Raw genomic sequence first — 13,143 nt, forward strand, 5'->3', positions numbered from 1 at the left:
AAAAAAAAATCACATCACATAGATTAAGGCTAAGCTTGCGTTTGGTAATCATTTAGGTTCAGAAACGACGTTTCGTGTTAAAAATATAATTTTTAGTTTCTGTGCCAAAATGCTATTTTAAAACAAAAAAATGGTGGTTGGTAACCTATTTCAAGAACGATTACCACTAAAACCTGGAATGAACCGAAATGAAATTTTCTTGGTTGAACATCTCTAATCAGGTTGGAAATTGGAATTGCCCTTCTCCACAAAATAGGGGTAGTATTTATTTTTGTTGTAAAAGGACATAAATAGTAGGACACCCCTAATTGAAAATTCCAATGCCTTTTGTCTTGATCGCTCCAATCCTAGAACCAATGGTCCCACATAGTACAAGATGTTTGAACACTAATCAGACCATATCACATATTCACCCCCCCCACCCCCACAAAAAAAAGAAAACATCACATAGATTAAGACTAAGGCTGCGTTTGGTAATCATTTAGGTTTAGAAACGACATTTCGTGTTAAAAATAGAATTTTTAGTTTTTGTGTCAAAATGTTATTTTAAAACAAAAAAATGATGGTTGATGAATCTGTTTCAGGAACGATTACCACTGAAACCTGGAATGAATCGAAATGAAATTTTCTTGGTTGAACATCTATAATCAGGTTGGAAATTGGAATTACCCTTCTCCACAAAATAGGGGCAGTCTTTATTTTTCTTGTAAAAGGACATAAATGGTAGGACACCCACACCCCTAATTGAAAATTCCAATGCCTTTTGTCTTGATCGCTCCAATCCTCTAACCAATGGACCCACATAGTACTGAACATTGAATCAGACCATATAATATATTCCACCCGACCCCACCCGAAAACAAAGCATCACATCACATAGATTATGGCTAAGACTGTATTTGGTAGTCAATTAGGTTCAGAAACGATGTTTCGTGTTAAAAATAGAATTTTTAGTTTCTGTGCTAAAATGCTATTTTAAAACAAAAAAATTTTTTTTTTGATAGTTGGTGAATCTATTTCAGGAATATTAACCTTTTTTTTTTTTTAAACGAGAATAAAGTTTTTTCGTTCCATCATTTTACGTTTCTAGCTTTCTTTCTTTTTATTTGTTAAAAAATAACGAAAAAACTAAGTTGACATCAAATATTTTATTCCATTTTTCTGTTCCAATAAAGCGGAAAAAGGTTTTCTAGATTATTACCACACGCAACCTAATGGTGTATTGATTATGTCATACACTTCCCATGATTAAGTGTCACTTGAAAATGAAATCTATAGGAATCCGGATATTCTCCCCATTTGGTAACCTCCCACCCCTTATCCCATCGTCCTATTACAAGTTTGCTCCACAAGTGGGATGGGTGGACCCCACGTGGAGATGAGTGGGGACAGTTCTCACACCATTCCAGGGACCTGCCTCCATGGGCAAGACCCACATCCATGGAGGGTGTGATATCTGTTCCCACTTGTCCCCATGTGGGGAGCTAATCTGACTTTGTCAAAATCGGTGATTTTCCATTACCAAGCGTGGACCTATTGATGGCAATTCCTAGCACACCTGGTGGACCCTGTGAGTAGATATAACGGGAATCACAGAGTACAATGGGATCAAATTAAGCTTCACCATAGAAGAGTCGGATTCAAAGAAATTGGGTCATGTGGGTTAAATATGATTAGTTTTCCTTCACTTTATTCGATCGGAGAACTCCTTCTCTTTTAATGATATGATCCTATAATTAGAGTCTTGTGTCATCGTTATATTCACGATTTCAAGTATTGACGATCCTACATTCCTACTCACTGCTCAATGTCTTATCATTGATTACACCTCCAACCCTTATTTACAAAGTTGAAATAAACCTTCTCTAATGTAATTCCATGTTACCTTATAATGTCTCATATCATTTTGTCTCATGCCATTGATGTATTCTTCTACGCATTTTTTTTTAATCAAAGAAGCCTCACTCATATAGATTGAATTTCTCTATAGGACAATAAGGTGTCTGACACGCATCTAACAGTCAAAAATGCTTAAGTACATAACTCAAAATGATCACATGCAATCCAAAGCGTTTATAGGCATTGAATGCACTCCAGAGTCCAGCCGCTATCTTGCGAGAATCCAAGTCCCAACCCATATCTCTAATATATATTTTGTATACCCAAAAATAAAATAAAGTGGGCCACTCTCCTATTTGTTACGTGGCAGTTTTCACTACACGATGCTACGTAATCCCAACTTTTGCTTTGGAATAAATCATAGGAAATAAAAAAAAAAAAAAAAATCATAGGGAAACCTCCGTCTACTATATAAGCCCATCCAAGTGTCACAACTCCAACTCATCTCAAGCCCTAGTTAACTACTTCCCGTAAGTTTTAACAGTTTCTCTGAAACTAGCCGCCATGGAATCCCAGACCCTGTTTCAACTCCATCATCAAATTCAATCAATCACCACTCGCCATCTCCGAATCCACACTAGACCTTCACCTTCACCTTCACCTTCACACTATTCCTGGTCTGCTCTGTCTTTTCAAAATGGAATTCCTTTCACAGGTTTATCGGCGAGGTTGGGATTGCCGGAATCTGTAGCTCCGGTGACATCGTCGAAGGGAAAAGTAGAAGCAGGAGTTGAGGAAGAAGAAGCGGAAATGAACGCAGAGGAATGGAAGAAGTTAGGATATGAGGTTTATGAGGAAGTGAGAGGCGATAAGAGGTGTGGAGAGAGGAAAGGAATAGTGGAGGTGATTGAATGCTTGGAAGATGAGGCAATCCTTGGAAGCGACCAGGGGAGAGAGCCCACAGATTACAATCGGAGGGCTCGTATCTTCGAAAAGAGCTCTCGCGTCTTCCAGGCTCTCAAGCAACGCAGTGAAGCTATCAGTCCCTAATCGTTTGCATATTTTAGTAGTTTCATTTTGTACTCTTTAAGTCTCTCCTCCCCTGGCCACTAGTAACAAACATTCCTCTGTAGTCCACTCATCCATATTCCATGATCAAAATATGAAGTATATGTAGGCATCTCTACGTTTCTAATTTCAGTTCAATAGTTATTTCTTTGGGTGGGGGTTGCTGAAATCTATTTCGTTGATCCATCAATGAGAGTTTATCAATCTGTATAGATCGTATTTAGTTTTGAGGTGTTAAATAAGAATCGTACGTTTGAACTCGTTCAACCCTCGCGTAGTAAGAATTACTAACAGTCAGGCAAAGACCTTACCATCGAAAACATCGATTTGAAAGCGTAATGACATATTACAATATGTTATAAGCAAACACCAACTAATACGAAAATGAACAAAAATAGATCCGCACAATGTACAGAGATTTAACGAGGTTCACACACTGATGTGATATATTGTCAGATAGATTACACTCAAGCAACGACTCGAAAACTCCCCTAAATTACTATGATCTGTACAATAAGACGATAGTACATTATATATTCCTCCAACAGGGTTAAGAATTTGAGAAAAACTTAACACAATCCTATATCAGACATATGAGCAGTTGATTCCATTGAAAGATATTTAATGTGGATTAGTATGATCGTTTTCTTACCTTGTAAGTTTATGAGGTTGGATTCTCTCCAAATTTGTCTTAATCAGAATGTACTATTACTATTTTTCAGTTATTATATTATTTTTCCATGATAATTACATTATGAGTCTTATATAAATTATTTTATTATTTTCTCTCCCATACTTTGAATAAGATTGATTTGCAGATTACCATTCGATTTAGATAAGGATCTTGTTTGTAGCAACATGTGGTGCCATAAGAGCAATTGGGTAGTCAAAATATCAACCTCAGGATGATGATGTTTCCTGCTTTGATCCATGCACCCATGCTAGATTGTTCACTACACAATTCATGAACAAATGCGATGAAATTTCGATCCCTCTTTTTCCAATCTTTTCTTTAAGCATATTTAAGGAGGATTTCTCTCACTATGGCCTTCATTGCGCTTGGATGAATGTTGGAGATAGTGAAAGGTTTCTTTTTTTTTGGGTGGAATAATAACAGACATTTTTAACATCCAACAAATAGGGAGATGACGACAAATTCACCGTTAAGAATTTGAGATCCATAACAAACGTGTTCACATTAAGGCTATGTTTGGCTATAAGGAGAACTAAAGGGAAGGGAAGTGAAATTTTTATACTTAAAAAAAATATATATGTAATCATTATCCATGTGACTTGAAAATTAACTTCAAATCATTTCATATTTTGTTATAAATTTTCAGTCTACTTTGCATCCAAAACCCTTTCCTATAATACGTAAATAAAAATCATACGTAAAATTTATCATTACTAAATACGGTTAAAAAAATTAAGTAGTTTATACTATCATATGGAGTAATGATTATAAACATTTCTTTTTAAAGTATGAAAATTTAACTTCCCTTTCCTTTAAATTCTCAGTGCAACTGCAAAGAGCCTAAGGGAAAGAACGTGTCGTGGAAATGAAAAAATAATGGATTGTATTCAGAAATCATGAATGGAACAATTCCTTGATCCCCAGCCTTTTATTTTCTCAAGATAATAATTATTTGCCTAAGTTGTTTCCTGCACCCTCTCACAAAGGGGTCTTTTTTCTTTTTGGAAAGAACAAGTAAATAAATAAAGGTGGAAAGAACACTTCTTGGTCGCGCAACCCTTACGTTAACATGGGGGTTAATTAGGATGCAAACATGAACATCAACAGGGGTGGGATTTTTGTATTTACAGAGAAAGGGAAGTCATTTCATTGCCCTCTGTGTCTGGGCACATGGACCGCAAGATCATAAACCGTTCATTTCTTGATAAATTAATACATATGAGATGATGTACCAAACACCTTAAGCTTAGAGAACTCTCACTTATTTGGCAAAAAGTTAATGTACTTCACCCATCAATAGATGTGAAGTTATGGAGCAAACTTTCCCACACCCACGGTCAAGAGAGAGACCAAGGGATTTGGAAGGTCTCCACCATAGTTCTAAGTATTGATACTGAATTGGCCATACCGTATTGATAATGATTGAAATTGATACATATTACTGATCCGCCGGCTTTCCATAAAGCGATTACAAAATCAAAAAGTCTAAGAAAACACTTTCATTGGGGCAGAGAACAATTTCTTTCTCTATAAGCTTCAATGGTGTGAAGGAGACCAGATGGTTAGAACAAATTGGAGATTGTATGAATAGACGTACGATCTAAGTTCGATTCCCCATCTGTGCATCTACAATTTAAGTGGAGACCATGACGATGGATTACTATGCTAACCTCTCCAAAGATTAATCGAGGGGAGCAAAAGAAATGTTCTTCTATCCGATCCAATACAACTTAGGTATCATTATATGAACAGGGGTAAAATCATTAGAAAAAAAAAAATTCTAAATTTATTAAAAATAAATGCAAAATTGACTAATCCAATCCAATCTAAATCGATATTGTATCGGAATTGATACCGATAACCAAATCCTTAGTCTATTGGTATCAGAAAACAATACAGGAGTATCATTATCTATTGGTATCAGAAAGAATACAGGGGTATCATTAACCGTTTACCATAGAGAGGGAACAGGAACATTTATGACCATTGATGACCATACTCTTCATGCATCCATAGTACAAGAAACTTACTCAAAAACTTCGCCTCCTGAAGCAGATTCATCTTAATCCCTACATTAGAATGATCCATTAAAAGAAAATCTCAAAAGACTAAATGAACAAATGATTGATATAAGAAAAAAAGTTGGGATGTAGCTTCAGAGTTCAATATCTAAGCCAATCTGTCCCACACGGATGTTAGGTTCCAAAGAAAACCAACTAACAAAACTTCCAATGGCTGTTGCAGTTTACACATGTTACAAAGGTAGTCATAGGTTCATCTGCACTCCGCGTTTGCATCTGATAGTAAGTGCACTTCCGCTGCCCACATCGCCCACACTTGAACTGATCTGTTGTGGCTTTTGCAGCACCCGCCCGCTCACATTCAAATAAAGCCTTCTCCTTTATTTGGTTGTTCTGTCGTCTCCTTTCATCACTTGCTAACTCATCAGGTTTCATCACAAGAAGTCTCTCTGGCTTGATATGTCCAAGAAGGACTCTTCTCCGCAAATCTGGATTTTTTGAATCTTGCATGTTGAACATTATAGATCTGTATTTAAACTTTTGTGCCGCATTAGTCCGGCCCCATTTCTCAAACAACACAGACTCCACAGATACAGCAACCCGGACTGGGTCACAAGCATTTACTTCATCTCTAATATCTTCAGATACCTCACTAGAAACTTTGGACAAGGCCTCTGCAAGAATTTCCCGGAACTTGTCACGCAAAGCATCATTGCATTTGGTCATTGACGTCAACTTTGGAGGGCCATTAGAGGCTTGTGGATGTTTCTTCATTCCAGAAGTTTGCTTGCACTCTTTGGATACCCTTTCAACCTTAACAAACTCACTCCCAGTACTCTTCTTCTCCACCTTGACAGTCTCAATCTTCTCAACCTTGATAGTATCTGAAAATGAAGGCTTCTCAGATTTTATTCTCTCGCCCTGATCAATAGTTTTGGCCTTTGCCACCTTCTCAATCTTCATGGGATCCACCTTTTGGACCTTCTCAACCTTGACAATCTGAGACTCTGAGCTTCCATTTTTCTTATTTCTGGCTGTTTCCTCCATGATTACTTTTTTCCATGTCTCAATCAAGTCAGAAGCCACAGCCTGGATCTTTGCCCTAGGGTGCTTTGTGAGACACCGAACACGTTTTCCAACCTGAAAGTAAAATAAACCGTGTGAAAAAGGGCAACAGGAATGAAAATTTTGAATAGCATTTGGGGTGGGGTGGGAGAGATCCAACAACCAACGGCAAAAAATTCTAACCTCACAGACCCTTGTTGCAATTCTAACATTGATTAGGAAAAAGAGTCCGAATGTTGGTGTTTTGTGAATGCAAAAAAGAAGTGGCTGAGAATCCACATGTCGAGGTATTGCAAATGTAAATATGAATTCGGTACTAATCAATGACCCCAGATTTCAGGATCAACTGGCCTACAACCACAAGGTATAAACCTAGTACACCAAGTTCGCCCATGATCAAAGCAGTTTTAAGGTTCAAATTTCGGACAGAATCATAAAGTATTAAACCAGTTTTGAAAACAGAGGATGAAAAAAATCTAAACTGAAAGACATCAAAAAGAAGGCTAATGTACTAACAAAGATGGAGAGAAAAGGAGGAGGGAGAAAAAATTTGAAGAGTTAAGAATTTCCTGACCATCAGTTCAGGCTGTCTAGGCCTAGGTTGGTACCAAGATTTTACATCTTCAACAGAACTGAAATGGACGAAAGAATGTTATTTCATAAAGACAAAAGGACTAACAAATATTGGTAGGAAATCCACCAGGAACTTAAGGATCAAATCAGAGGCCCAGCCCAAACAAAAACACCCCATCATTTTTTTTTTTTTCTAATAACTCATTGTCTTTCCTAATTTTCAGTCATCTTATCTATATGCTCCTTAATAGTTTTGACTTCCAATATCCCTTTTTCCCCTCACTATTTCTTCGGCTTTCTTTCTCCTCTAATCCAAAACATATAACTTTCTTGATTTCATGAAGCTTATCGGTTTGAAATTTCATAAAATTTACAATGAAAGAATTCAGAATGAAAACAATACTAAAATTTTGTGGAGGAATTAAAACCTTACCCATTCTAATTCATAGTGTTTTGTTATTCACCAAAACATAACCAGTTAAGGGCATCACCACAGTAAGCATAAATAAGTTATAAGAAACAATAGAGGGAACAAACCAAGAATTAAATACAGACCTAAGGGATTAATCATAGCCATGGACTTAGGTATTGGTAACGTATCTAAGGCAGCAATACGTATCGGCCGGTACGATCAAAAGGTGGCTATTTTTCTCAAATAATATTTTGTACTGGAATGGACCCGATATATATAGTGTATGGATGGCAGTATCGTTATGACTTATCGGTATCGGCCGATGCCGTAAACTAAAACCTTGATCAGAGCCGAATCATTATTTACCCAAAGCAAATGAACACAGCTTCCCTAGAACACTTCAAAACCATCAAGATACTACCCAGAAAACATTTGTTCAAAACCAAGCACAAAAGAGCCTAAAACCCAAAAGAACAAGGACAATGATTCTCCTGCAATGCACCAAATTCAAAATCACTGCGTTAGCTCAAAAATGGTTTCTTATCAGTGGCTCAGTAGCTCGCTCTGCATTTATTTTCTCGTTATCTCCAATACACCTCAGAAATTTCTATCCAATTTCCAAATCAGAAATGTTATAACGTTTGAGTTACTTAGAAACCAGGATTCAGGAACCCCTCGGTTTTAAAACGATATTCTAAACTCCAAGAAACCCTAACCTCCACAATCTCAAAATATTGAACGATATACAAAACTGGCGTTCTACTACATTACAGGAATCACCCAAACGTATCATATATCTTAAAATACGATCTAAGCTCGACAAGGAGATGATACCTGCGTTGCAACGAGAGCATCCTTTGTGACAGGAAAATCCTTCAGCCGCTTCAAAGCATCAATGCATCGAGTTTCCTCAGATCCACCAGAGGAAGAAGGCCCATCCGTTGCAGCAGCATCTCCAGCCTTCTTCGCCGCTTCGAACAACTCAACAAGTTCTTTCTCCATCCGTTCAAAGCCGCAGCTCAAAACCCAGGATAATCAGAAGAAGTGAGAATAGATATAACAGAAACCTCACTCCTAGATATCTCCCTAACATCTTCCAGAGCAAATAGGAGAAAATGAAGAACACAATAACAGAAACCTATACCGAGAAAAAGACTCACAACAGAGCAGAAGCTCTATTAAATACTGATACGATACCCAATGTGTGGGTGGGAGCAGCTTTGATTCCTCTGTTTCAAGTTTCGAACTCGTCAAACCCTGGTTATTTTAGGAGTCGAGTGGAGAAGAGGATACCAGAATTTTCGTCTGACATGTATAAATCTAGCGGCTACTGCAACTTCATTGCCTATGACACGTGACATCCACGGACAATATTTAGCACCTGTAGAAGATCGCTAATACAAGTTGTTTCGTTTAACTGGTCGCCGGAGAATATCGAGTAAGACTGCGACACACGAGTGTGATCGTCCACGTGCCTTGACCTTTTTTCTTTTCTTTTCTTTCTTTTATATATATATATATATATATATTTAGAAAATTGCTTTGTTTCTCCTTAACTTTGGTCCTTATTTAATGCCGGTCCTTGGATTTTTCGAAACATCAAAGACACCTTCTGAAAATTCAAAAATTCTCAATCAGTCCCTATCGTTAGCCGATCGTGTTAAGTGATAGAACCTTTGTTAGTTCTTTTACAAAATACCCAAAACACCCCCAGCTATTGTGAGGACAATATTACCATCCATTTCCCTTCTTCTAAACTCACTGGTGTGCGATCGTGAGGCAAGAAGGGGATGCACTTCCCGTCGTGGAGGAAAGCCTAATATACAACAACAACAACAACAACAACAAACAAAATCTTATCCCAACTAAATGGGATCAGCTACATGGATCCAAATGTTAAAGAAGCAAAGAAGATAAGTTAAAAAGAGAAAATACGGGGTTAAGTTTAGGGGGTATTGTAGAATATAGATACGCATCATGAAAACATCCCTTATAGGGAGTCAACTACGCGGATTCTTGTCCTCCATAAAACTCTATTCGAAGTCATACTAAAGTCGAGCCCTATAATTTGCATATCTTTTCCGATCATCTCATTAATAGTCATTTTAGGTTTGCCCTTACTTTTTCTAACGTCTTCTCAATAAATGTAGTCACTCTTCTGTACTGGGGCCTCTATAGGTCTCCGTTGGACATAACCATACCACATCAATCGGCTCTCCTAGAGTTTGTCATGGATCGGTGCGACTCTCACTTCATATCTAATATTCTCATTTCTTACTTTATCTATCCTGATCTTCCCGCACATACCTCTCAACATTCTCATTTCAGCTACACTTAGTTTGTTCGCATTACTCTTCTTGACTACCCAACATTCTGCTCCATATATCATAGCCGGTCGTATAACTATCCTGTAAAATTTTTCCTTGAGTTTAATAGGTATTCTTTTATCATATAGTACTCCCGACACGCCTCTCCACTTCATCCACTCCACTTTAATCATATGGGCAATATCATCCTCTATATCTCCCTCTTTGTCAATGATAGACCTTAAGTATTTAAAACAGTCATTCTGTGGTAGTTTTTGTTCCCCAAGCTTCACCACTCCCTCCCCTCCTGTAGATTGACTGAAATGGCACATCATGTATTCTATCTTCGTTCTACTTAACCTGAAACCTTTTGATTCCAAATTTGATCTCCATAGTTCCAATTTAGTATTAATCTCATCTACAGTTTCATCTATTATCACAATATCATCCGCAAATAATATACACCACGGGACTGAGTCTTGGATGTGCCTGGCTAGGTCATCCATAAAGAGTGCAAATAGATAGGGGCTTAGAGCAGATCCTTGATGTAACCTAATTGTGATTGAGAATTCTTTACCTTCCCCATCTCTCATTTTCACACTCATCACCACTCCCTCGTACATGTCCTTAATTATGTCCACATAGTTAATCTGACCCCTCTCCTGAAGGACATGCCAAATTAGTTCTCTCGAGACTCTATCGTATGCTTTCTCTAGATCAATAAAGACTATATGTAGATAATTTTTGTGGGCTCTAAAAACTTCTATAAGCCTCCTTAGGAGATAAATGGCTTATGTTGTTGATCTTCCTGGCAAAAGACTGAATTGGTTCTCCAATACATTGGTTTTCTTTTTTAGGTGGGCTTCAATAACCTTTTTCCATAGCTTCATGGTGTGGCTCATAAGCTTTATGCTCCTTATGATTATTGCAGTTTTGGACATCTTATTTGTTCTTATAAATCAGAACCACAATGTTTCTCCTCCACTCATTCGGCATAGACTTTGTATTCAAGATATTGTTAAACAACTTTGTCAACAAAGCCACTCTTCATCCTCCTGAGCTCTTCCAAACTTCGATTGGGATCTCATCCAGGCCCTTCATTTGCCCTATATTCATCCTTCGCATGGCCTCGCTAATCTCGATTTCGTCAACTAGCGATAAATTTCCATTAAGCTCTTCCAAAGTTCGATCGATGTCATGTCCACCCCCCTCTACAGCTGGGTTCACCCTCTCAATCACAGTACCTCCATTTTAGTAGGTTACAAAAACAATCACCTCATCTCTTCATAATGTCCTCATTTCGTATTAGCACTCTACCTTCCTTGCTTTTGATGCATCGAACTTGGTCCAAGTCTCTGCTCAATCTTTCTCTTATTTTAGCTATCCTATAGATCTCTTTTTCTCCCTCCCTTGTATTAAGGTTCTCATATAGATCATCATATTTATTTGCTCTAGCTTTCCCCACAATCCTCCTAGCCTCATTCCTAGTTTGTGTGGTATCTTGTTCTATCCTTAATTTCATTGGTCTTCTGCCAATTCTTAAAACATTCATTTTCCGTCTTAATGGCGGTCTGGACCTCGTTGTTCCACCACCAGGTCTCTCCAGGGGTACGCCACCCACCCTTAGTCACATCTAGGACCTCTTTAGTCACTTCCTTAATACTAGATGTCATTGCAGTTCACATCTCATTAGCGTTTCCCACTTAGTCCCACAGGCCTCGTTCTATCATTTTATCAGTAAACGATTTTAGGAGGAAAGCCAAGTATATGAGAGCAAAATGGATCTCTCCTCACACTAGAACATCAATAGGAAAACCAATAGAAGCAAAAATTGAGACAAAAACAGAGAAAAAGCCGAGTGTGATTACAACAAAGAATTTCTCCGGCGAATTTGAGCTGATTTTTGGGGAAAAGACCTCGCCGTCGTCGGTGACAGAATCAGGCGAGGACTGTTCTTTTCCTAGCGATATCTACGACGACGAAGATAAAATTAAAGTTGTGGTTTCGGAATGGAAGCCGTCGTTGATCAAACCGAAGAGTTCCTGTGGAGGCGGCAAAATTGTCACCTATATAGCTTCCGTCCTCAAAGAAAAACCATAAAATTTTGTTTTTTTTTTTTCATCCGGATAATCAAATTTTCTTATTATCATGTAACCTTTTGATCCCCACCTCCCACCCCAAGACCCCTTTTTTTCAAGGGTCTGTAAGAAGCAAACCCTGTAATCATCTACTGATATAAATCATACAATAATAATATTAGTAAAAATAACAAAACTATTATAGTATCTCTCTCTCTCCATCCCGAATGTAATTGTTCTAGGAGACCTGCAACTCCTTCAAATTGAGAATTCCCGATAAATGTGTTGAGATTCTCAGAGGTTCGTGTGATCTTTTAATCTAATTATTTTGGCTACTTAGTTCAATTTTCCCCTTCCTCGAAGCAAAATTTGGTCCTTATCTGCATTTTCTAAAATATTTTTTCTTGAAGAATTCCAGGGGTCTGACGACGGTAGGATCGTGCTGTCTCGAACAACGTGTGGCGGAGTCTAATCCCATCAAATTTTGGATTAAAATCCTCTGTTTTTCTCATCTCTGTTTTTCCTTGTTTTGCTACCTGCAGAACACAACACGTGGATAATTTTAAGATCAACGGTCAAGGTTGGGTGAGGATTATTACATCCAGTGCGTTGGTCTTAAAGTTGTCCACGTGTCGTGTTCTGCAAGTAGCAAAACAAGGAAAAACAGGGATGAGAAAAACAGAGGATTATTTTTCTCAAATTTTTACTGACGATAGATGATGATGATGAACGGTTCATCAAGAAAGACATTGAAACTGCATATTTTATATACATTTTTTCCATTGAAATACCTTGGTTGGACAAGTTGCCGAATGAGAGAAGTGGTCACGATTGCACGCCAGAGAGGAGAGGTGTTCATGGCAGTTGCAGGTTTGTTTTCTCGATTTGGGTATCTCTTAGTCATATGGGTGAGAGAGTGAGTTTAGAAAAAGGGAAAGAGAGGGTAATATTGTAATATCCCGCTTCTTAAACCCGGTCTGATTTCGCGGTTGAACCGGTTTAACCATGCAGGAACCGAGCCAGAGGATATTAGAGTGGGTTCCTTATGGGCTATGATGGCACGGGTGACCTTAAACACCGGCTGGCC

At 38.0% G+C, this 13,143-nt stretch overlaps 2 protein-coding genes across 2 annotated transcripts; one reads left to right on the top strand and one right to left on the bottom strand.

The window, feature by feature from the left end:
- Positions 1-2,403: 2,403 nt before the first annotated feature.
- On the top strand, positions 2,404-2,889 carry LOC122069399. Its single transcript, XM_042633408.1, has one exon. It carries the CDS (start codon positions 2,404-2,406, stop codon positions 2,887-2,889), a length of 486 nt encoding a protein of 161 aa, XP_042489342.1.
- Positions 2,890-5,560: 2,671 nt separating this feature from the next.
- LOC122069361 (transcription elongation factor TFIIS-like) lies at positions 5,561-8,959 on the bottom strand. The gene is made up of 2 exons (XM_042633357.1): positions 8,507-8,959; positions 5,561-6,762 (listed from the first exon to the last, which is right to left on the bottom strand). Exons 1-2 carry the CDS (start codon positions 8,672-8,674, stop codon positions 5,818-5,820), a joined length of 1,113 nt encoding a protein of 370 aa, XP_042489291.1. The 5' UTR covers positions 8,675-8,959; the 3' UTR covers positions 5,561-5,817.
- Positions 8,960-13,143: the final 4,184 nt, after the last annotated feature.

The sequence above is a fragment of the Macadamia integrifolia genome, unplaced genomic scaffold, assembly GCF_013358625.1.
Source record: "Macadamia integrifolia cultivar HAES 741 unplaced genomic scaffold, SCU_Mint_v3 scaffold595, whole genome shotgun sequence".
Lineage (NCBI taxonomy): Eukaryota > Viridiplantae > Streptophyta > Magnoliopsida > Proteales > Proteaceae > Macadamia > Macadamia integrifolia.

Bases quoted from the DNA above. Each gene is read 5' to 3' on its own strand.
- LOC122069361 (XM_042633357.1), bottom strand. From the start codon at position 8,674: ATGGAGAAAGAACTTGTTGAGTTGTTCGAAGCGGCGAAGAAGGCTGGA. The intron at 6,763-8,506 runs GTATCATCTCCT...TTTTACTTTCAG, and splicing joins ATGCTCTCGTTGCAACGCAG to GTTGGAAAACGTGTTCGGTG.
- LOC122069399 (XM_042633408.1), top strand. From the start codon at position 2,404: ATGGAATCCCAGACCCTGTTTCAACTCCATCATCAAATTCAATCAATC.